Source organism: Cynocephalus volans, chromosome 14 (genome assembly GCF_027409185.1).
Source record: "Cynocephalus volans isolate mCynVol1 chromosome 14, mCynVol1.pri, whole genome shotgun sequence".
NCBI lineage: Eukaryota > Metazoa > Chordata > Mammalia > Dermoptera > Cynocephalidae > Cynocephalus > Cynocephalus volans.
Window position 1 is genome coordinate 4,009,047 of NC_084473.1, and position 22,595 is coordinate 4,031,641.

The 22,595-nt window shown below is 43.8% G+C and overlaps 1 protein-coding gene across 2 annotated transcripts in view; it reads right to left on the reverse strand.

The window, feature by feature from the left end:
* Positions 1-22,595, reverse strand: part of EIPR1 (EARP complex and GARP complex interacting protein 1) — a 134,017-nt gene that overhangs the window by 13,575 nt on the left and 97,847 nt on the right. For both annotated transcript variants that reach the window (XM_063078414.1, XM_063078413.1), the window contains one exon: positions 7,842-7,941. In XM_063078414.1, the coding sequence (XP_062934484.1) occupies positions 7,842-7,941 (100 nt within the window). The remainder of the gene's footprint in view (positions 1-7,841; positions 7,942-22,595) is intronic.

Below are 22,595 nucleotides of genomic sequence, written 5' to 3' on the forward strand. Positions count from 1 at the left end.
TAATATATGTCGAGTGCCCAGGCAACGCCTAACATGTGGTAGGTGCCTTAAGCATTTTCTTCTTCATTTTTACTATGACTCACTCGGAAGAGCTCTGAACTGTCTTGGGGACAAGGACCCAGGGTGGAGGCTGTCTTCTATAGCACAAAGTGTGAGCGTCACCACCACAGTCTGATGGCGGTGGTGGAAATGGAATTCGCTGGAGAGTCGCTGCCTTCAGAATGCTGAAGAAAAAGCAGAGGATGTGGGGACAACTGGCTCACATGGCAGGACGCCCAGCTGCCAGGGCTCCTGTTTCCGGATGGCAGGAGCTGCCACCACCAGGGGCCAGGAAGGGCCCCACTAGGGTGGTCCTGCATACCTGGCTCAATGGGGACACACAGACCCAGCAGGGCACCGTTCCCTGGGGAGCCACAGTCTGAGTTGTACAGAACACGCAGCGGGAGGGCTTGGAGTGTTGCCTCCTGTAAAACCAGAGTCTTCCTGTGTTTAGAAAATGTATACAGGGTGTTAGGTGTCAACATCAGGTGAGAGAATTTGATGTTTATAACCTACTTTTAGTTTACTTCTAAAATAACTCAATTTATAGGAAGAATAGTAGTAAAAGCGTTTTATCCCCCTTCACTACACCAAAATCTAAGCTGTTTCTGAGAAAAATGTGTGTCGTAGACCCCTGAATATGAGCTTGACCTTGGTTCTATACACTGAAAACTGGAAAGGCCACGAGTAAAGATTTAAATGTTTTTTTTACAGAGATGGACTAGAATATAAAAAAATTTCTGTAACTCCAATTAGAACCTAGCGAGCTGTTGGAGAGATGGGTCTAATTACAGTCAGTTCTCTGGAGAGGGAAAAAAAGGTCTTTTATGAAGACTAATGAAAGCACGTTGTATCCCCCATGTCTGCATTGTGATTACCACTTGCTGGCTTTATGGAAAGTGATTTAATTATGAAGGAAATGCAGATTGTTTTCTGGCACCTTTCTTTCCTCTGTACCTCTTACCTCTGCACTAGGATCTTCCTGGTAAACCTCCTGTTGGGTGACACGTGCCCATAATCTGGTTTTGGAGATCATGTATTATAGCTGCTCCCTGCACCCACCCACCTACCCATCCATCCTTCCATCCACCCCTCTTTGCATTCATCTACACATCTGCCCACCCACCCATCCCATGGGTGTGTGCCGGGTGCGTGCTATGCACCAGCAGGCACTGTGAGGGATGCTGTCCTCACAGAACACCAGAGTTAAATTGCCTATGATCCCTGCTGTACAGACGTGAATGCTGGGGCAACTTGCCCAGGGTCACAGTGTTCTCAGTGGCAGAGCCTGCAGCCCTACCCGGCCCTCAGGAGCGCTGGCTGCCTTTGGCGCCCTCCTGCATCCCAGGGCCTCTGTACTCCCTCCCCTGAGCTGCTGGCCACACCTGCCCCAGCCTGTTCCAGCAAGATCTGAAATTTTAAATGGAAGGCATCATCTAGAGTTGCCAGACAACCCACCTCGCCTATTTTGTTTTTAATGATTTCTTTCAATATCTAACTGAAAGACTAAGAAAAATACTACTTTTCTTCAATATGTACAAAATCAGAAGACATAAGTAGATATTAAGATATTCAACTTAGTAAATTATTGAGCTCTGTATTTTTTTAAAAATCTTGGCTTTTTAGAAACAAATATCCTAAAACAAATTTAAATGACTGCTGTTAGAAAGCCACAGCTCTGAAGGTGACATTTATTTTCATCATGCAGCCGATACTCAAAATACTTTGGAATGCCTTTTTATGAGTCTCACAAGAAAACCAGTTTCCATATTGTTTTAACACGTTTTCTACCAACCAGCCTTACAAAGCTTGGTTACCTACTTTAATTACCAGGTTTTGCTCTAAATAACTTTTTCCAACATCAAATTCACACTCACAGGACATAACGTTAACTGACCGTTCGAGATGCTCAGATGATGAGCATGTCAATGGAGAACTGCACAGTTCTGGGGAGGACGAGCACACAGGAGGTCCTCAGTGAATGTCTTTGTTGAGCAAATGGGATGGAATCAGATGTGAACTGCAGTCCCACATCTGTCACTCAAAACTTCCGAGAGTTCCTTAGCCTCCTTGAGCCTTCCTTCCTCATTGATCAAGTGAGAAAGTCACCAGGTCTGCATCTTGTGTTTAAACGCACTACATTAAAATTAGTGAGAAATGACCATTTTTTGGAAAAAGTATTTATTACCTTCTAATTTGGCCACAAGCACTCTGGTGTGCATGGAGCATGACTGACCTATTACAGTCACAACTCAAGCCCCAGTTTCACAAGAATCACTTAGATTCCTTCTCTGCAGGGTGCAGACTGAGAAAAGCCCCAATGCAAGCTGCTCTCTCGGAAAGAAGCAGCCAAGTAGGTCAGAAGACTGCTAGACAGTAACTGCTGTGCTCCGAGCAAGCACCACAGGAAAGTGTCCACTCCCACCCATGACAGTGAAGGCTGAGCCTCAGCTCTGCTGTCCCCTGGCCATGATGAGTCCCAACACCACTGCCAGGTAGGGTCGGAGAGGCCCCAGGGACCTTATACATGTGTGAACTAAAATTCACGGACTTCAATGTAAAATGTGTGGGGAAAATAGGATAATTTAGTCAGGCTCCCTCGACATTTCTTGTAAACAAGTTGTGTGTGGGTGGAGTAAGTGCGCAGGTGCACCAATGTATCTTTCTAGTTAAATGCTATTGTGTGCTCTGCAGTTTGTCAAGCAGGCTGGCCAGCCGAGCTCGTGTCTTAAAATAGAACATGTTTACTCTGCTGGCAGCTGCTCAGTTTTTCTTTGGACTTTGCCAGTAGCAGTTGAGTTTCTCAGTTTCTCCTTTGTACTGCCTATCTCCTAGACGTTTGCATGCTGAATAAAGACTATTCCTTCTTCAACCAAGGCTCCAAGAACTGTTTTGTCCAGTTACCTAGCTCACAGACTTGCATGTGAAGGGTTTGTGAACGGGCTCGAGGGGTCTGTGAGCTCCAGACCCAACCCTAGCTCTACAACATGCAACTCTTAGGAAAAAAACGGGAGACAATCTTCAGGATCCAAGACTAGTCAGAGAGTTATTCATAAGAGGAAAAGCCAATAAACTGAACTTCATCAAAATGAAAAACTTTCCAGAATATGGAATATTATTCAGCGATAAAAAGAAACAAGCTCCCAAGCTATGAAAAGACATGGAACAAACTTAATTGCACGTTACTAAGTGAAAGAAGCCTATCTGAAAAGGCTACAGACTGTATGACAATCCAACTCTATGACATTCTGGAAAAGGCAAAACTATGGAGACAGTGAAAAAGATCAGCAGTGGCCAGGGGTTAGGGGAGGGCGGGATGAGCAGGCAGAGAACAGAGGGTTTTTAGGGCAGTGACGTTACTCTGTATGATACTGCAGTGGTGGATACACTTATAAAACCCACAGAATGCACAGCACCAAGAGTGAAGCTTGATGTGAACTGCAGACTCTGGATCATGATGACGTGTCAACATAGGTTCATCAGCTGTGACAAGGACCACTCTGGTGGGGGACATTGATAGGGAGGCTGGGGGTGGAGGGGGCAGGAGGTACGTGGGAAATCTCTATACCTTCTGCTCAGTTTTGCTGCGACCATAAAACTGCACTAAAAAAATAGTCTATTTTTAAAAAATAAAAAACTTTTGCTCTGCAAAATACCCTACTAAAAAGAGGGAAAGGCAAGTGGCAGATGGGAGAAAATATTTGCAAATGACATCCACATTCCAGGAGCAGGGACTTGAAAAGTGAAGGGAATGTCTCCTCGTTAGGGATGCTTCCTGGAAGTGGGGCACACCCATTGCACTCAGCCCCTTTGTAACAACTCCACCCAACACCACGCCCATCTGCAAAGGAGGCTTGGGAATGAGTCTTTGTCCTAGTTTGTGCTACCACAGAGGACAGAAAGAACTCTGCGCACTCCCATGACAGTCACAACCACCATCCAGGAATAAGCACCCTCATTTCTAGGTGAGAAAATGATGCTCGAAGGTGGATCGATTGACCTGTGGTCACGCTGCTGGTCAATGGTAGTGAGATAGGAGATGCTCAGTTTCCCAGTGTCTGGTCTCTGGCCCCTCCTCTGGTCCCTGAGAGTTACTGTTGTGTGTTGTGCCTGTTTTCAGCATAACATGGAAGTTAGAGACTGCAGGAGGCAAGCTTGATCAATTTCAGTGGTTGAGCCTGCACAATAAAAAAAAAGTTGGGCCTTGAATGATCTTCTTTCCAGGGGAGGTGCCAGAGAGCACCAAGTATATTTTAAGTACACTCGCAGTATACGCTGGAATTTGACCACTGCACCAGTAGAAACAATCACAGCATGTGCAAAGCTAAGAGTTACATAACTGGGAACTACCCCTCTAGTTAAATATTCACAGAGAGCATGAATAAGTATAGATAGCCAACTGTAAAGACAGAATCCAGGATGACAGCAGGACTGCGCTCACTGTCAAGCCAGCCCACACGTTGCCTGTGAAGTGTGTGTTCCTTACTTTTGCATTAAACTTGCTTTTGCTTTCTACTCTGACTCTGCTCTTCAATTCTTTCCTGCAGCAGAGTCAAGAACCTGGTAGTGGACAGGGTTGAAATCAGGTGTCTGGCCTCCCCAGACCGTCTCTTCCAGTAACAGCAGGACCATTGTAGGAGTTCAGCCTGTCAGGTTTTAGACTTTCAGTTCTAAACTTTAAAACTAAGTAAATAGATTTAAGTAACTAAAAGAGTCTCTTTCTTTCCTCTATACCATAACCTCTTCCCTCAAGGAGTTCAGTTTGGAAAACAAGAAAGACAAAAATAAGACAGAGATCTGACGTGCTGGGGCGAGGTTCTTGAACCTATCACTGACAGGGCTCTGCTCACCTCTTACCACAAGTCCCGGAATTAGACTCAGGTCCTCCGTGATTCTTCGTCCTAACAGCAAACACGTTTTATATCTACAGTCACAATGGATGTGACGTTTGCGGCTCTGAATAACTGTCCTGCAACCGCTAGGTCCTCCCCACTATGTGCACTGGACCCTCCCAGGGCTGTTGCTCTTTCAAGGAGGTGCTGCCATACGCAAATGCCAAGCAGTGCAGACCCCACACGCCAAGCAGTTGACACTCAGATGCTCATCTCCAAGGAGCACCTACACTCCTGCATGACCAGGAGGCAGAGGCAGCAGGCAATTCTCCACCATGGCCTCCCTTCTTTTGGCTCTGCCACTGTCCACAACGCGATAGGAGCTATTTGTTTCTGCAGCAGGTGAAAACTGCTAGAACGCGCAGATGAATGAGCACACGTGGCAACGGGGAGGACACCCCCCGCCTTCACCGGGCTGTGGCCCCATGGAACCTCCTACTCCAGGCCTCTCCTGAGTTCTGCTAATGATTATAAATGGCAAAGAGTCTCCAATTTAATTGCAAAAGGTAATGATGCAGTGAGCATAAGATCAGATTCACCACAGAAGGCAATATCCTCAAACAATAAAAAAAAAAAAAATACTGAGAAGCCGGGTGTGAAGATGGCTGAAATCAATAGGAAGGTTTCTGTATTAAAGACCACGGTGGAGGGTCACAAAGTGATATTGACAGAACTGCTGACAGCAGATAAAAAAGGGGAGAGAAAACTAAATTGATCTCTGGAGAAAATAAGTTACAGATTAATCATCCTACCATGAAATCCTTTTGAGGTGACTTAGGGTCTGAAGATGTGTTCACAGTCTGATTACAGAGCCGCCCTGCAGTGCTGGGGTAAATGAGACGCTGCCGAGCTCTCTCACGTGGGACTTGCGTTCCCTTCTCTGCCTGCCTTCTCCCTCCCGAGGAGAACACGGGGAGTGCTCAGCGGCTCCACTCCGCTCTCACCCTCTACCCCAAGTCTCTCCCCCAAACCTGCCATGAGCCTGGTAGTCTAACAAAAAATCATCTTCCTCTTTGTTTCTATAAGTTTACAGTTAGATAGGAAAACCCTGTTGAATGCAAGTCAAAGGAAGCGGTCCTTCAGCTATGATCCAGACTTCCTGCCCAGTCTCCCAGAGGTGGGAGCTTAGGAACCTGTCTTTGCCCCTGGACCTGCAGGTGCAGTCCCCAGGGGCTGATCCCAGGCATGAAATCTCTTTCAATTTCCTATTTTTTCTTAAAAGTGTGTGTGAAATTTGCTTTCTACTCCATGATATGGAGATACATTTTATTTTAAACATTTTTAGTAAAAATAACGATTCCTCCTTAACTGTTATTGATGCTCTAAGAAAACAGGCCAACCCTTAATTTCATATTGAAGGCTGAGAGACTCCCTTTTGACCAGAATTTTAAAACTTTAACAAGGCGCTTAATATTTTAAAAACTCTGACTTCTACGCCACATATTAATAATGACAAATCATTATTCATGCCATCCCCTTCGACCCAGAGGAGTGAAAAAAGGATTTATTAATATTGTAAGGCACATGGGGAAAAAAGCTAAATAAGCATCATAGAAACAAATAAATATATGACAAGGCCATCATTACAGAAATCTATCGATCTATCCAGTAGACGCTATCCTCAACTCCCTTTTGACTACGTGTAGGCAATTTGGCCCCCTAGGTATAAATGACATTATAAGCTCCATCATTTCAAATTTCTTGATTTTTCTCTTTTCTAAAGTAGTTACAATGACAAAACAGATGCAGTGAAATTATAAATGCATGTAAAAGCCACATTTTAAAAGAGAAAATCTTAAGGAATCAAATATGAAAAAATATATACCAATATTTACTAAAAAATATTTGAAATGATAAATATTTGAAAGCAAAACTGGTTCCAAAGAAAGTGCTAAAAATTATTTTTAAAACCCACACGAATACATTAAAAGAGCTAGTCAACTCTACGAAATGAATAATTCATAACTACTCCTTCTTAAAAGTGTGATTTTAACCAAATATACTTAAAAAATCCATTCATTCAAAGGACAATGTACTTGAAATAGAAGAATATACTTTACAATATCTCACTTCCTCCTTTGGACAAATTATGGCAAAAGGTAGGAGTCTGGTCAGCGGTCGGGTTGTGTGAAATATCTCACGTGGCCCTAGGTGATGCATGGATAGCTTTCACCTGCAAACCCCAACCACTAGTTCTTGGATGATGATTCAGTCCATTCATTAATTATAATTAATATCAAAATACTAAACACAGTAGCCCCCCCACCCTTACCTGCAGGGGATGTGTTCCAAGACCCCAGTAAATGCCTGAAACCACCAATAGTTCCAAACCCTTCATACATACCAAACCCTACATATGCCATGAAGGATATTCATTTCCCTTCTTCACAGTTTCACAAATAGAAGATTCATTTCTACTACGGTCTCAGCAACCTCAGCACACCATGTCATTCCTTATTTAGTTGAGAACTTTAACCTTTTCACAAAAAGGAAGTACTTGAAGGCTTCTCTTTGGCAGCACCAATTTGCCAGCACCACGGCTCTTGCGCTTTAGGGCCATTAGGAAGTAAAATAAGGGTGACTCAGACAGCAGCACTATAACACCGCGATGGTCCCTCTGATAACCAAGACAGCTACCGAGTGCCTAACAGGCAGGGGGTGGAGACAGCATGGATGTGCCAGACAAAGAGGTGATTCACGTCCCAGGTGAGCAATTTAAAACTTACAGTAAATTGCTTATTTCTCAAATTTTCCATTTAATAGTTTTAGATGGTGGTTGGCCGTCAGTAACTGAAACCATGGGTGAAGGGGGCTACTGAATATGTGAATCAAGAAGTGTGTTCTGAATTCAGCCTAAAAGTCCAAACTAAAAACATGAGAAGCAGACACTCTGTCCTCCCTTCCACTTACCACAGCCTGGCTTGAGCTCTCCTGTAAATCCCACAGCAGGATGTGGTTATCAGCCAGTGAAATTATTCTCTTCCCATCTCCCATCGGCTCCCATGTGACACTAGGAGAAAGAGAAGTATCAACTACTAATGCAGACATTTGAGACACCCAAACTTGTAGCTAAGATCTTTCACACACATCCTTCATAATTCCACGTTTTGTGGCCTGTGGTCACTAGCGGTATTTATTAACATTACTACCTGATAATGCTTACGGCAGACATTGTGGTTATCTCATTGCTGTGGACTAAACTGTGTCCCCTCCAAATTCCTATGTTGAAGCCCTAACCCCCAATGTGATGGTATTTGGAGACGGGGCCTTTGGGAGGTGATTAGGGTCAGATGGGGTCATGAGGGTGGGCCTTGCGACGGGATTAGTGTTCTCAGAGGAAGAGACACCAGACAGCTTGCTTCTTTTGTCTCTCTCTGTCACGTGAGGACACAGCAAGAAGGTGGCCGTCTGTAAATCAGGAAGAGAGCCCTCACCAAGAAGGGAATCAGCTGATGCCTTATCTTGGACTTCCAGGCTCTGGAACTGTGAGAAATAGATTTCTGTTGTTCAGCCACCCAGTCTGTGGTGTCTTGTGACAGCAGCCCGAACAGACTTGTTCTCACCAACACGTGTTTCACCAGGGACTAATGGGTGGAAAGCTGACCAACTCTGGGCAACGAGACGTAATGGGGACCTGTGGGGGACTGGTGGGCAAGAGTCTTAAGGAGGCACAGAGGAGAAGCCGATTGGGAACAGAATGCCCCGATCTTTTGTGGCCATCTCCTTAGCACCTCAAGGACAAAGGCAAAGTACTGGAGGAAAAGAGAGGCCAGAGCTAACAGCAGAGGGAGGCAGGGGAGCTGCAGGTAGACACACCAGGCCCAGGGCCGGCCCACCTGTGACACGAGGTCACTTCTTCACATTCAAGCCAGTCTGAGCCATTGTTTCCCACTGTGTGCAGCCAAAACCACCCCAACTAATACAATGCATATTTGAGTAATTAACAAAAGACCAGAAGTCATATCTTTTCTGTGGTAAAGCCATAAAGAGATCGAGAATTTTTCAACTTGATCACAAATATAAACTTTTGTCTTCCCTGATGAAATTCTTAAATTGCCTGTGAAGAAGAGAATTTCGTTCCACGTACTCTCACACGTGCGTAACTGAAGATGCCAGCGAGGGCTGTGCTATTTCCTTCTGAGACAGAACACAGTGTGACTGACTGGGGCACCCGCAGGCAAGCCTCCTCCTACCAGCCTTGCGATGCTGTCACTTTCAATCACCACACTAATGCAGTTCAAAACCACAATTAATTTCCCATTTATAGTTAAAGGGGCCTACACGAAGTTCACGGTACTGTGATCACAGGTATATCATTCCTGTGTTAGAGTTGGCTGTATCTTTTCTAATGGTAACAATAAAAAACACATAATATCCCGTAAACAAAATTAAAACATGATAGCAAGAAGTGATGCCAAGAAACCTGGTTCCCAAATCCACTGCTCCTATTTAGTCGAGATAATGGCTAGTTCTAATTTTGAAGACACTTCTTTAGAGCAAGATAATCAAACTTCTCTTGGTACCTGTTTCTGCAGGTACGCTGAGCAGAGTTCATACAACTTGACGATGAACTCCAAGGGGAAGCGCAGCATAGGGAGAGGGTGAAGAGGGCAAGTCCCAGCTCCCGTCCGGGTAGAGAGCAGCGCACTTCCCCATGCCTGACGCTTTCTCCATGTCAGGGGCAAAACGTTTAGATTGACCCATAAGCTCCTCACCAGATCGCATTATAACTAATGCATGCCCCCATCAAAAAAAGAAGAAGCTGGGCAGGGAGTATTGGCATAGGATATGGCAATGAATGCAGTGACGGTGACAGCCCCATGTGGTGTCAGCAAGGCTAAGTCTGAACACTGTCACCAAGACACTTGGAATTTTTAACTGAAACTCCAGAAAGCCAGAGATTCCCAGAAAACTCGCAAATCACAGGGTAAGAATTAGCCGATGTGATGTCAAAAACTGAGTACCTAATTATGAAGCAATGTTAACAGCTTATAAATCATCCACACCTTTCCCATAGACCAGTTTTAATGACACCCAAAACAGTAATCCTGGCTGCCCTCTTTGGTGGCATGAATATGTGACAATGGTTTACCCCACCAGATTACAGGTTTCTGAAGCACAGACCCTAATTTATTAAAACTCTGATATTTCCCATGACGACCTGCCACATTTGGGTCCACGGCAATTAATGCTTGCTGATGAATTCTAGGAGTGAAGAATTCCAGGTAAGAGTGAAGATGCCTCATTAAAAAAAAATAAATAAAAAGAGAGAGAGAGAGACTATTTGAAAATGAATTTCGTTAGCCATTAGGACATCAGGATTTGGAAAATACCCAACAACCCTAGAATGAGACAGTTTTAAAGAGGCCTCTGGACGATGCATGTCTTAAGCACTGGCGTCCGGGCCCTCACGCAGAGGTCTTCTTTGCCCTTCCCTTCACACACAGTGCTAACGTATTTGTCCCCCAATTTCCACATCTATAAGAGAACAGCACTGCGGACTATGGTAGGAGAGAGGTGGCTTTCAACAGGAGTACGGGCAACTCGGCAAGCTATAAACGGCAAGCTATAAACGCTGATTACTGGAGAGCAGCGGACTGGAGGCTGGGAAGCAAAAATACAGGAATTAAAAAGAGCCAGTCATCTGGGCAACTGTGTTGAATCTGAGACAGTAGCATGTGCTCTGCCAAGCCCTAAGGGCAACGCTGTATTACACTTGTGCCACTAAGAATGACTGTGACTTATCTTCAGTAAGCCCCAGCTAAAAAGCAGAAAATATCAAAATATATTATGTTTCCATATAAATACTCTTTTTTTAAAGTTGATGTTTAACTTCAACCTCAGTGATTAAAAAAATTCAAATTGTTCAGAAAGTTATAGAACTTGTCAACTTACAATTAAAAACTAAAAAGATTTTTAAAAGACTAACCTTTAAGATTTTAGATAGTCAAATTTTAAATACAAAGTTTCAGAAACATTGGCTTGACCTCATGTAAAAACAATGTACAAATAGGTCTACATTACATTCTCATGCAGATGAAAGGAGGCTCCTAAGTAACCCTCTGTAAAGGATACAACTTTCTAGTGAGAGACAGATGCTAACACTACAGGTTAAAGGAATTTATTGGCAGATTTTCAGTAAAATGGCTACAGACAGCAAAAAAGAGCACAGTACCTGTCAAATATACATCTTCCCAGGCCCCACCTGAAATGCTCATGGTGAGGTCCCACATGACACACCCACAGAGCCTGCTCTCCCCCTTATCTTGGAAATCCCCTATTGCAACTCCAGGCATGGGGGCAGGTTTTACTTCCCAACCCCTCTCAGGCAAGGTTGAAGACTGGTGGGCCAGAGCACACCCAGTACCACCCAGTACACACCACAGCATTAGTGTTCAGTCAGGTGCACAAACACCACAACCTGGTATACTCCAAAGCATCTGTCGTGAGTCAGGTACACACACACCACAACCGGGTACATTCCAGAGTGAGTCAGGTGCACACACACCACAACCTGGTACACACTCCAGAGCATCTGTGGTGGGTCAGTTGTCCACATACATGATAGCCCCAAATAGCTTTGGGACATTCCAAAGCACCTGTTTCATGTCCTAGGGAGTTGACAGTTAGTGCCAGGTGCCCCTGAAAACTTGTTTCACAAACACCCCACCTTTTTTTTGTTTGTTTAGCAAGATACATACACATGAGTTTGAATGAGTATCAACCCACAGCTGTGGAGATTCAGAACTACATCACCCACCACTATATCACCCACCACTACATCCATATCCAACAGCACAGGATGTCAGGCAGAGCAGAGTGCTGCACAGGACAGCCTTCCTGAAACCTAACCACAGGCATCAGCAGCATCTTTCTCCAGCTAAAAGAAAATGGCTCGCCTCAGTCTAGTTTTGTTCTAGGAGTGGATAGAGAAAAGAAGTGGGGGCGGGGGCGCATTTATTCCAGTAAATGGGGTGTACATCCCACTTGCCGCACGTCCAGCAGGCTTCCTGTCCACCTGTGTATGGGCTAAGGGCTGTGCTTCTGAGAAAATGCTTATATGTCAGTGACATTATCAGAGAAAACAAAATGAATGTCAAGAGGCTGTCGAAGTAACTTTTTAAACCTAAAAAGAATAAAAAAATTCAAAAAGAAGCAAAAAAACAAAACAAAAACCCCACAAAACACTTAAGAGTACAAGAGGAACTACTGATTTGCTTTAGAAAATAACTTGGCTTCAAGTTCTTAGAGGTGAAGGCTTTAAGAAATGCTTCATTTCATGGAAGTCACGACGGCTGCAAGGACAAGTGGAAGGAAGTGTGGTGGTCAAGGGGCAGTTGCTTGAGGCCTGCTGCTGAGTCCACACTTGAGGCCCTGAAGGGCAATCACCTGCCTGCATACCCGTGGCCTGGGGCGGATGGTACCTGATGATACCATGGACTGGCCTTTGGAAAGGGCAGATAAGACTTCACTTGCCAGAGGTCTGTGAAACCTGCACAAACAAGCTTGAGGAGCTTCTAGAACAACACTTGTTGGGGGTCATATGCTTGTAGAGCCGTCTTAGGCATTTCATGACTCTTTGACTCTATGTTTCTGCTAGAGATAAATGTCAAGGCAAAGAGGGGAAGGGTCAAGAGAGAAAAGTCAGAATAACCTGAGCATAAGTACATCAGGATCCTGCAAACGTCAGCAGCCTGAGATCAGTGAGGTATACTATTCCTCTTGGCAGGGCTGGGACCAAAGCCTGGGAGGGCAAGTCACTGATGCTAAAGTAAAGAACTGCAGACTACAACAGAGGGGTGGGCTTCTGGAAGACAGCCCTGTTTCCCACTCGATACACCTGGCACATCATCAGGGCTTAGATGAAAAACCACTTCAGGCAGGGAGCTGTCCCGATCCACAGAAACAACCAAGACTGGCCCTCATCCCTCTCAGGTGGCAGCGGCACTGCCCCCACACATGTGGCACACTGGGCGTTGCTGAGTGTCTGGCTTCCTGCTCAAATCAACTCTCCACAAGCATCGACCTCATCTCACTCAGGTACATGCCAGCCCCCAGCACAGACTCTGGCAGGCACACAAGAGGCACTTAATAAACGTTCTGAGAAAGAGCGAGTGACAAATTAATCATGCTCCCTCTTAGTATATGTCCAGTGCATTTTAAAATGCATAAAAAATAAAATTGGAAAAAGATTCCATATCAAGTACAACTCAGTAAAGACTGGTCCATCTTAGAGCCCATTCAAGAGGGTTTGCTACTTGTACCAAAAGCGCCTCATTACAACAGCTTCCGTGAATCAATTCTCCGTGGCACAGCTGAAGACAGATTAAAGTGCAGCACTGCAGCGGGGCCCCATGTGGACATCTGCTCTCTGTCCTCTCTATTTGCATCCTCCAAACTCTTTCCACTCCCATTCATGGCATTCGTGTCCATGAAGCCACCAATGACACATCCAGTGTGGATTCCCAGTCCCACATTTACCCTAGGGGCTTAAGAAAGATGTCCCCTTTGTACCTTAAACTCCAAATGTACCAAACAGAACTCTGCCCCACACACCCCACCCCTGCCCCCTTCTGCCAATGGCGTTAATCATCCTCTGGGAATTAAAACTTTAGAGTAATTTTTTACATCACTCTATTGTTCTCAAACTCTACATGCAAAACAAACAAAGCTTGTTGAATTTTATTAACACCTCTCTGATTTGTTGCTTTTACTTCAATCTAACCTAAAAATGTGGTCATGACTTTGTAATTTTGTTATAGGCTGTCTTCTGGAAACACAGTCTCTCTGATTCCTACCCTTCCCATGTTAACTTGGCATACCATCAGCACAGTCACCATCCTAGCCCACCCAGAGTCCATGTTTAGTCTCCTTTCTGGGCCTTTATTTGCTATTTCCCATTATTAAAACAAGGAAAGTTTACATTGTCTTATTTTATGGAAATAATGTCCAGAGTTTTAGTTCAAGTACCACGTTCAATAGGAAGTCTGTTTCAACAAAGCAGTAACAACAGTCAACACTTATGGAGCACGTGCCATCCGCCAGGCACTACACATAATGTCACATCCACCTTATTGGACAGACCAGGTCACTCAACTAGAAAGACTCTGTACAGCTAGCCTCTATTCCTATCACTTGGGGAACACAGGCAGGCTTCCCCCAGATCTCCCTGTAGAAGGCAGGAGGTGCCTGCTGGAATACTAGGTCAGGGAACAGGCTGTGCTGCAGAGTCACATGACCGATGAACAATGCCTGCCACACGCAGGGCAAGGAAGAGCAATCATTCCACAGTAACTGCTCCAAGATGACTTCTCCCTGCCACACAGTCCTTCCATTGTCCCAGCAAACTGCACAGGACTTGCTGACTGTGCACACCAGACTCACCTGTGTCCCCCCCCACCAATGTTGTCAGCAGCACCACAACCTACTGGAATCCATCTCCTTCATCTGAAAGATGAGCTTGCTACTCTAAGGGCTGCTATAAAGATCACGAGTTATTCGTGAATTCCAGGACCAGATTCCTGTGCAATCCATTAACAGGCCATGAAGCTACTTCAGGGAGCTGGGACTAGCATGTGCTTGGCATGGAATAGAGTGGAACACAGAGAGTCAGCATGTTTTAGGGTAAATATATTCTGTGAGACTTTTATTTCAGCTACATTATATATATATATTTACATGTAAGTGTAGAAATCATGATATAATAATATCTTTCCGTAAGTTCAGTCAAAAGAAATTTGGAAAATTCTGCTTTAGACCACTACTGCTGGTCTTTTTTCCCCCAGCTTTATTGAGGTATCACTGACAAATGAGACTGTATCTATTTAAGGGGTACGTGTACGCACTGTGAAACAATCACCACATCCAAGCTGACATACCCATCACCTCACACAGTTCACCTTTTTTACGGTGGTGTGAACACTTAAAGATCTGCTCTCAGCAAATTTCAAGTACACGGCACATTGTTAACTACAGCTACCGAGCTGTACATTAGATCTCCGAATGTACTCATCTCACAGCTGAGTGTTTGTACCTGGCCCTGCACCTCCCCACTTCCTCCCTGAGCCCCTCCGCAGCCCCGGGCAGCCACCACTGTACTGTTTCTAGGAGTTCGACTTCGTCAGATTCCACATGTGAATGAAATCTTGCTGCATTTGTCTTTCTGTATCTGACTTTCTTCACACAGCATGAGGCCCTCAAGGTTATCCACATTGTTGCAAATGGCAGGATTTCATTCTAAGACTGAATAATATTCCACTGCATACATGCCTACCACAATCCCTTTGTCGTCTAACTGTTGATTGGACAGTTAGGTCATTCTCTACACTGGCTCCTGTGAATGAGGCTACAGTGAACAAAGAGCTCTTCACAGAAGCTGGCTCTTCCAGCTCCTGACTTCACTTCCTTCGGATAAATACCCAGCAGTGGGAATGCTGGGTCATATGGCAGTCCTATTTTTAATCTCTTAGGGAAATCACAGACTGTTTTCCAGAATAGCTGTACAATTTAAGTTCACACCAACAGTGCATGAAGGTTCCTTTTTCTGCACATACCCATCTAAGCTTGTTCTCTTGTCTTTTTGATGACAGCCACCCTAACGGGTGTGAGGTGACACCTCAACGGTGGTTTTGATCTGCAGTTCCCTGACGATTAGTGATGCTGAGTACCTTTCCATGAGGTACTAGTGTATGTGTGGGTTTATTTCTGGGCTCTCTATTCTGTTCCATTGGTCTATACTTCTGTTTTTAATGTCAGCACAATACTGTTCTGATTATTACAGCTTTGTAATATAATTGGAAATAGCTATACCTCTTAGTCATTTGTATGTCTACTTTGAAAAAAATTCTATTCACGTCCTTTGCCCATTTTTAAATGAGATATTTGGTTTTTTTGCTATTGAGTTACATGAGTTCTTTACATATTTTGAATATTAACTCCTTTTAAGATGTATGGTTTGCAAATATTTTCTCCCATACTATAGGTTGCCCTTTCATTTTGTTGATTGTTTTCTTTGCTGTATGAAAACTTTTTAATTTGAAGCATTCCCATTTGTTTATTTTGGCTTTTGTTATTTGTGCTTCTGGTGTCTTATCCCAAAGGTCATTGCCAAGACCAGTGTTAAGGAACTTTTCTCCTGTTTTCTTCTAGAAGTTTTAGTTTCAGGTCTTAGTTGTTTAACCCGTTTTGAGTTAATTTTTGCATATAGTGTAAAATAAACGTCCAATTGCATTCTTTTGCATGTGGATATCCAGTTTTCCCAACTCTTTATTAAAAGGACTATCCTTTCCCTATGGTGTCTTCTTGGCATCTTTGTCAAAGGTTAGGTGACTGTATGCTGTATGTGTGGGTTTATTTCTGGGCTCTCTATTCATATAGTCTATATGTCTGTTTCCAATGCCAGCACAATACTGTTCTGATTACTACAGCTTAGTAATGTAATTGGAAATCAGGAAGTGTGATGCCTTCAGCTTTGTTCTGTCTTAATATCGCTTTAGTTATTCAGGGTCTTTTCAAGTTCTCTATGAACTGTAGAATTGTTTTTTTTCATTTCTGTGAAAAATGTCACTGGAATTTTTGAAAGGGATTGCACTGAATCTGTAGACCACTTTGGATAGTACAGACGGTTTAACAATATCAATTCTTCCAATCCACGATCACTGGGTAACTTTCCATTTATCTGTGTCTTTTTCAATTTCTTTCATCAGTGTTTCAGTGCACAGATCCTTCACCTCCTTGATTAAAATCTATTCCCAAGTAGTAGGTCTTTTTTTTTTTTTTTGGTACTATTGTAAATTTCGTTTCTTAATTTCATTTTTGGAGAGTTCATTGCCAATGTATAGAAACTCAACTGATTTTTGTATGTTGATTTTATACCTTGCATCTGCTAACAGGAACAATTTAACTTCTTTCTTTTCAATTTGGGTGCATTTTCTTTCTTTCTCTTGCCTAATTGCTCTGGCTAGGACTATGCTGAATAGAAGTGGTGAGAGTGGGCATCCTTGTCTTGTTCCTGATTTAAAAGGAAAAGTTTTCAGCTTTTCACCATTGAGCAAGATTTCAGCTGTAGACTTGACATATGTGGCCTTTATTACGAGGAGATACATTACTTCTATATCTAATTTGTTGATAGTTCTTATCAAGAAAAAATGTTGAATTTTGTCTACATCTATCAAGATGATCACATAATTTTTACTCTTCATTTTGTTTAATGTTGTGCATCACACTTATTGATTTGGGTATAGTGAACCATCCTTGCATTCCAGGGACAAATCCCCCTTAATCATGATGTCTAATCTTTTTAACAAGCTGTTAGATTCTATTTGCTTATATTTTATTGAGGATTTGAATTAACACTTCTTTAAATGTTTGGTAGAATTAATGGTGAAGCCATCTGGTCTTGGGCTTTTCTTTCTTGGAAGATTTTATTTTTTTTTAAAAAGATGACCACTAAGGGGATCTTAACCCTTGACTTGGTGTTCTCAGCACCACACTCTCCCAAGTGAGCTAACTGGCCATCCCTATATAGGGATTTGAACCTGTGGCCTTGGTGTTATCAGCACCACACTCTCCCAAGTGAGCCACGGGCCAGTCCTAGATGTTAAACTATTGATTGAATCTCCTTACCGTTACTCATTATTGACTTGTTCATATTTTGTATTTCTTCATGATTTGGTCTTGGTAGGTTGTATGTTTCTAGACATTTATCCATCTCTTCTAGGTTATCCAATTTGCATATAATTGTTTATAGTAGTCATTCGTGATCCTTTGCATTTCTAAGGTATCAGTTATAATGTCCCCTCTTTTATTTCTGATTTTGAGTTTCCGCTCTTTCCTTAGTCTAGCCAAAGGCTTGTCAACTTTATCTTTTAAAAAGACCAACTCCTAGTTTTGCCAGTCTTTTCTACTGTTCTCTCGTATCTACTTCATTCATCTCTGCTCTGATCTTTGTTGCTCCCCTCCTGCTGCTGACTGTGGGCTTAGTTTGTTCTTCTGGTTCCTTGAGGTGTGAAGTCAAGTCATTTATTTTCCCTCTTAGAATTGCTTTTGCTGCATCCTGTAAGTTTTGGTATATTGCGGTTCCATTTTTGTTTGTCTCAATATATTTTCTGATTTCCATTTTAATGTTGGTCTTTTTTAGATATTTTAAGAATTTTGGCTGGAATTTTCTTTGAACTGCATCACATGCTCTTTGCCTTTCTCAGGAGCCTACTGAACACAGACTCATCTTCAGGACCCATTTCCACAAGCTGTTCCTGTTCCAGGACAGTGTGTATTCATGATCCTCTCAGAGATAAAACTGTTTCTCCCAAGTCAAATGCCCTGAAGTGCCTGGCCTTTTCTTTTCTGTTATTGGGGTTTGCCTTCACGACAATTTAGTCTGTGACATTGCTGAAGGTTGTCTACTGCCCTTCCTGCTCCTGTGTGTGTCCTGTCAACACTTGCTTCTTTCCTTTTTCAGTGAGTTTGAAATGCATCTACACTCAGGTCTAATGAGTTTTGTTAACAGAATACTAAATAGCTCTAAGTGCACACTAAATGGAGCACTTTTCTGAGTAAGACACAAAAAGCCTCTCGCCTTATTGAAATCTCATTTTTACGCTGTACTATTTTATATTGTAAATGTAAAGTCAAACACACCCATTAAAATTTTTTAAACTTTGGAAAAGCTAGTCTATCACGTTTCCACCCACTGCAGGTAACTTTTGTTAGTAAGTGGCATATAACTTTCCAGGTCTTTTCTATGCATATACTGATATGTATAACATAATTATAACTTACAGAAATGTGATCAGACTATTAACATGATTCTGCAACTAGTTTTTACTTAACATGTATCTTGGGTAACTTTCCATGTCAAATAGATAGAATTCTTTCCAAAGGCTCACAGAATTCTACTGTATGGATTTCCATCATTTTTTAATCCAGTTCCCCAGTGCGTGACATTTCAGTTGTTTCCAGTTTTCCATGCAACTGACTCACGCGATCAAGCAGTGAGCACCCTGGAGTACACTTCTAGCACACTTTAGGAAAAGTCCTTGGAACTGAAATTGCTGGCTGAAAAGAGAGACACGTTTCCAAAATTGTCTTCCAAAAACGTGCATATTTCCTCACATTCTCATTGATGCTAGCTTTCAGCCATAACTGTGATCTTGGTCATACTGGTAAGAACCCCCATCCCACCTCAAAAGGCTTATCTTTGTTGCTTTAATTTGCATTGCCTTGACAACCAGGGAGTTTGTACATCCTGTCAAATGTGTATTGGTTGCTTCTAATTCTTCTGTGAATTGCTTGTTTATTAATGACATCTGTTTTGAAAGTCAAGCTAAGGGGCCTTCAAAGGCAAGTTTGATGACTTGTATTGACCAGTTCTCCATCAATGTTCCAGCAAGGTAAAATCTCTACTGAGCTGAATCCTGGATGGGTGGAGAACTACAGACACAGAAAAGTCACTAACTTTTCCTTGAGAACTCAACCACACCTACTTAACTGGAACACAGACTCATAAAACTACTCTACAATAATGTTAAATAAACTGATATGATCCAGGGACAGGACAACCAACATTCGAACAAAAGGAGAGAAAAGAGAAAACCCATCACGCACTCATCTTTGCGGCCCCTACACATCCCACAGCACACTGGCATACACTGGGCAAGGTGAGCAAACATTTGGTGTGTCAGAACCAGCAGCGTTCACAGAACCAAGGGCTGCTCCCTGTGGCTCCGCAGCCTCTCCCCAAGCTCTGCCCCTGGAGCTTGAAGACTCTCCTACCTCGTACAAGAGACCTGCTTTCTTGGGTGTGGAAGTCCTGGGCTCTCAGAGAAAAGAGCCATAAGGCCACGTCCTCCAGAGGAGAGTCTGCATCTCCAATTTTAGCTAAGCAGCTGGTGCTAGGCCTGTAGCCAAGTCCTTAATCTTTTCATCAGGGTTTTCCTTCCCAGGATAGGAACTCGAATCCTCATGAAGATAGCCTTCTCCTTCCTAGAACGTGAGTTAGAATCTCAGCAAAGTAATTCTTATGCAATTGAAGTACATATATGTTTCCCATTAGCATCTTACAATACCTTAAGGCTGACATGCAAACTTGCAAATCAAAAATTCCCCTGGAAAATGTAAATGAAAAAAGAAAAAAGAATGAAAATTTTCTATGACCACTTACCTGTTACTAACTCACTTCTCTTCAAAGATTTATAAACAAACCAAGCATTACAAATGACTTCAAAAGGTGGCTCAAATACAGACTCACAGGTTGCATTACTTCCGTTGTTGGCCCTTCATGACTTTGGCTGTACCTAGTCAGAAGGTAAGGAGCTGTCATCATCTGCACGTCAGCAGCTGGCTGCTGTGTCCCTACTAGTATCCTTTAGAAGCACGCGTGCACACATTGCACACACACCAACAACAAAGTCTCTCCATGGCTTCCTGAGGTGATGGCAAGTGGCGTGGTGGGACAGGTTCCTCAGGTCCATGCCATGGAACTGCCTAATTTTTAAAGCAGTAGAAAACGGCTATTTTTAAATAGAAAACTTTTGGTGCCCCTGAAACAAAAGCTCTTGAATAAGGCTCAAAATGGACTTACTTCTACTCCATGTTATGGCAAAACTTAACTCTTGTTGTTAATCAGAATTCCCAGTAGACGCTGACGTGTGCCGGCACTTGGTCCAGATGCCCATGAGGAAAAAGAAATGCCTTTCCACAGTCATTCTCCAGCTGCTGCACCCTAAGCTCTCTCTCAAAGCTGAAGTTCTAACGCAGATGCTCCTCCCAGTGAGAACCTCAGGTCAGAACCCGAGTAGAGGAAAGTGTATTTTGCCAAATGAGCAGCAGCAATCAGGGCGACAGCAACTCTATCATCCCTGGGACTCTCCCAACTGAAGTTCTAAAAGCACTTCCACATGAGTTACCACTCAGATCTAGAAATGAAGCAATTTAAGCCACAGACTGACCTTTCCCAGGTCACACTGCCACGGGGCTGACTCAACTGTGATGCACACTCACTCTTGGTCCAGCTTTGGCCACTGTTCTGTACACACAGGACATGTCTGGGGTCACCTTAATTCTACATAGGGGAACCAAAAAATAACTACTAAATGTGGTGCTTGGCTCTGTGTCTGAGGACCACAGTGAGTCTCCCTGCAGAAAGAAGCAAATACTCTGGCACTCCCAGGGTGTGCCCCACTGGTAGTAAATGTGCCCACTGGTAGCATGCTCCTGTACAAAAGAGACAGCCTGCTACTCGGATGCAGTCCGAGTCAGTGGTGTGCTGGCAGGAGGGCCAGACACATGGGTTCACAAGCACAGGACTGAAAAGAACTTGCAAGGTGGCAAGGCCATGACGATGCCACCTGTGCATGTGTCACACCTTAAAGTCTATGAAATGCCATTACATCCACCAAAGATGGGAGGGGGAACCATGAGGTAGGCAGAAAAATGATAATTACAAATGGGAAACCGGGCTCCGGGAGGTTTTTAAAGGACCTGACCAAGGTGGCATCTCTAGAAAGTCAGAACCAAACCTTAGTCCTCGTGCCCTGTCCCTTGTCACCCCGCCCAGGGATGTAGCAAAGGCTGAGACTTAGGAGGGCTTGAGAGCTTAGCCTTGGGGACAACTAAATACAACAGGAACCAGGGGTCTCCTAACAATGCCCAGGAACAGGCTGAAAGAAGCATTTGAGAAAGGCGACCGTGGTTCCAGGCACAGGATACTCCAGGACCGAGGGAAAAAGGGACGGGATCGTGCAAGGCCAAGCCAGGCCCCGGACATTTCTGCACATCAGAGGGGCAGGCGCGCTCGGAGGCAGCACGCCCCAGGGTCTGCTCGGTGCAGGCCCGGTGTTAGGCCCATGATGGCATTTTCCTTTTCACACTGTACCACGAGCCTAGGAGGAAAGCCCTGCTCCCTCCCTCACTTTCCAGATGAGCAGACAGACACAGGAAGTTGCGTGAGCTGCCCCTAATTGAGTGGCTGTAATGGCAGAGCTGAGTTCAGCCAAGGGCCTACTGCTACCTCAGATCTTAACAAGCTGTGAAAGTTCATAATTTCCAAAAAGCCTGTTAGCTTCAATGTCACTATTAGGCAAGATGACTACAGGAACACTATCTGATACCTTAAGATATAGCAGCAGCTTGCGATGCTGACTTTCTCTGTGTTCACACACTTGAGAGAAACAAAGTCAGGTGGTCGTTGTGTTCTCCGGGTGTCTCCGGCAGCTGTCAGTCCTTTACACGGACACCCACAGGAGTGTCCGAGAAGTGATTTGACTAGGCAACCCCGCAGCCTGTCCACCAAGGGGAAGGGGAGGGTGACAAAGAACCACCCAGGAAAACGAAATGACAAATCATTAATCGAAAGAAGCAATACCCATCTTTTCAATATTAAGGGATTTCAGAAAACTAAACACCCACACACACAGCACAAACAGAACACACCTGAGACATTGAGAGTCTGCAGCCTGCCTGCCCGAGTATGGATCCCAGCTGTCAGTGCCTTAATCTTGGTGCTGTGTGTGCTTCCTCGCCTGTCCAGTAGGGACAAGAGCACCAAACCAACATTACAGGTCTGTGATGATCAGCAAGTCAATGTTTAGAACAGGACCTGCAACAGCAGGTCTTTAGCGAGCCTCAGCAATGATCAGATGCAATTTGATCTGTGCTTCCTAAATT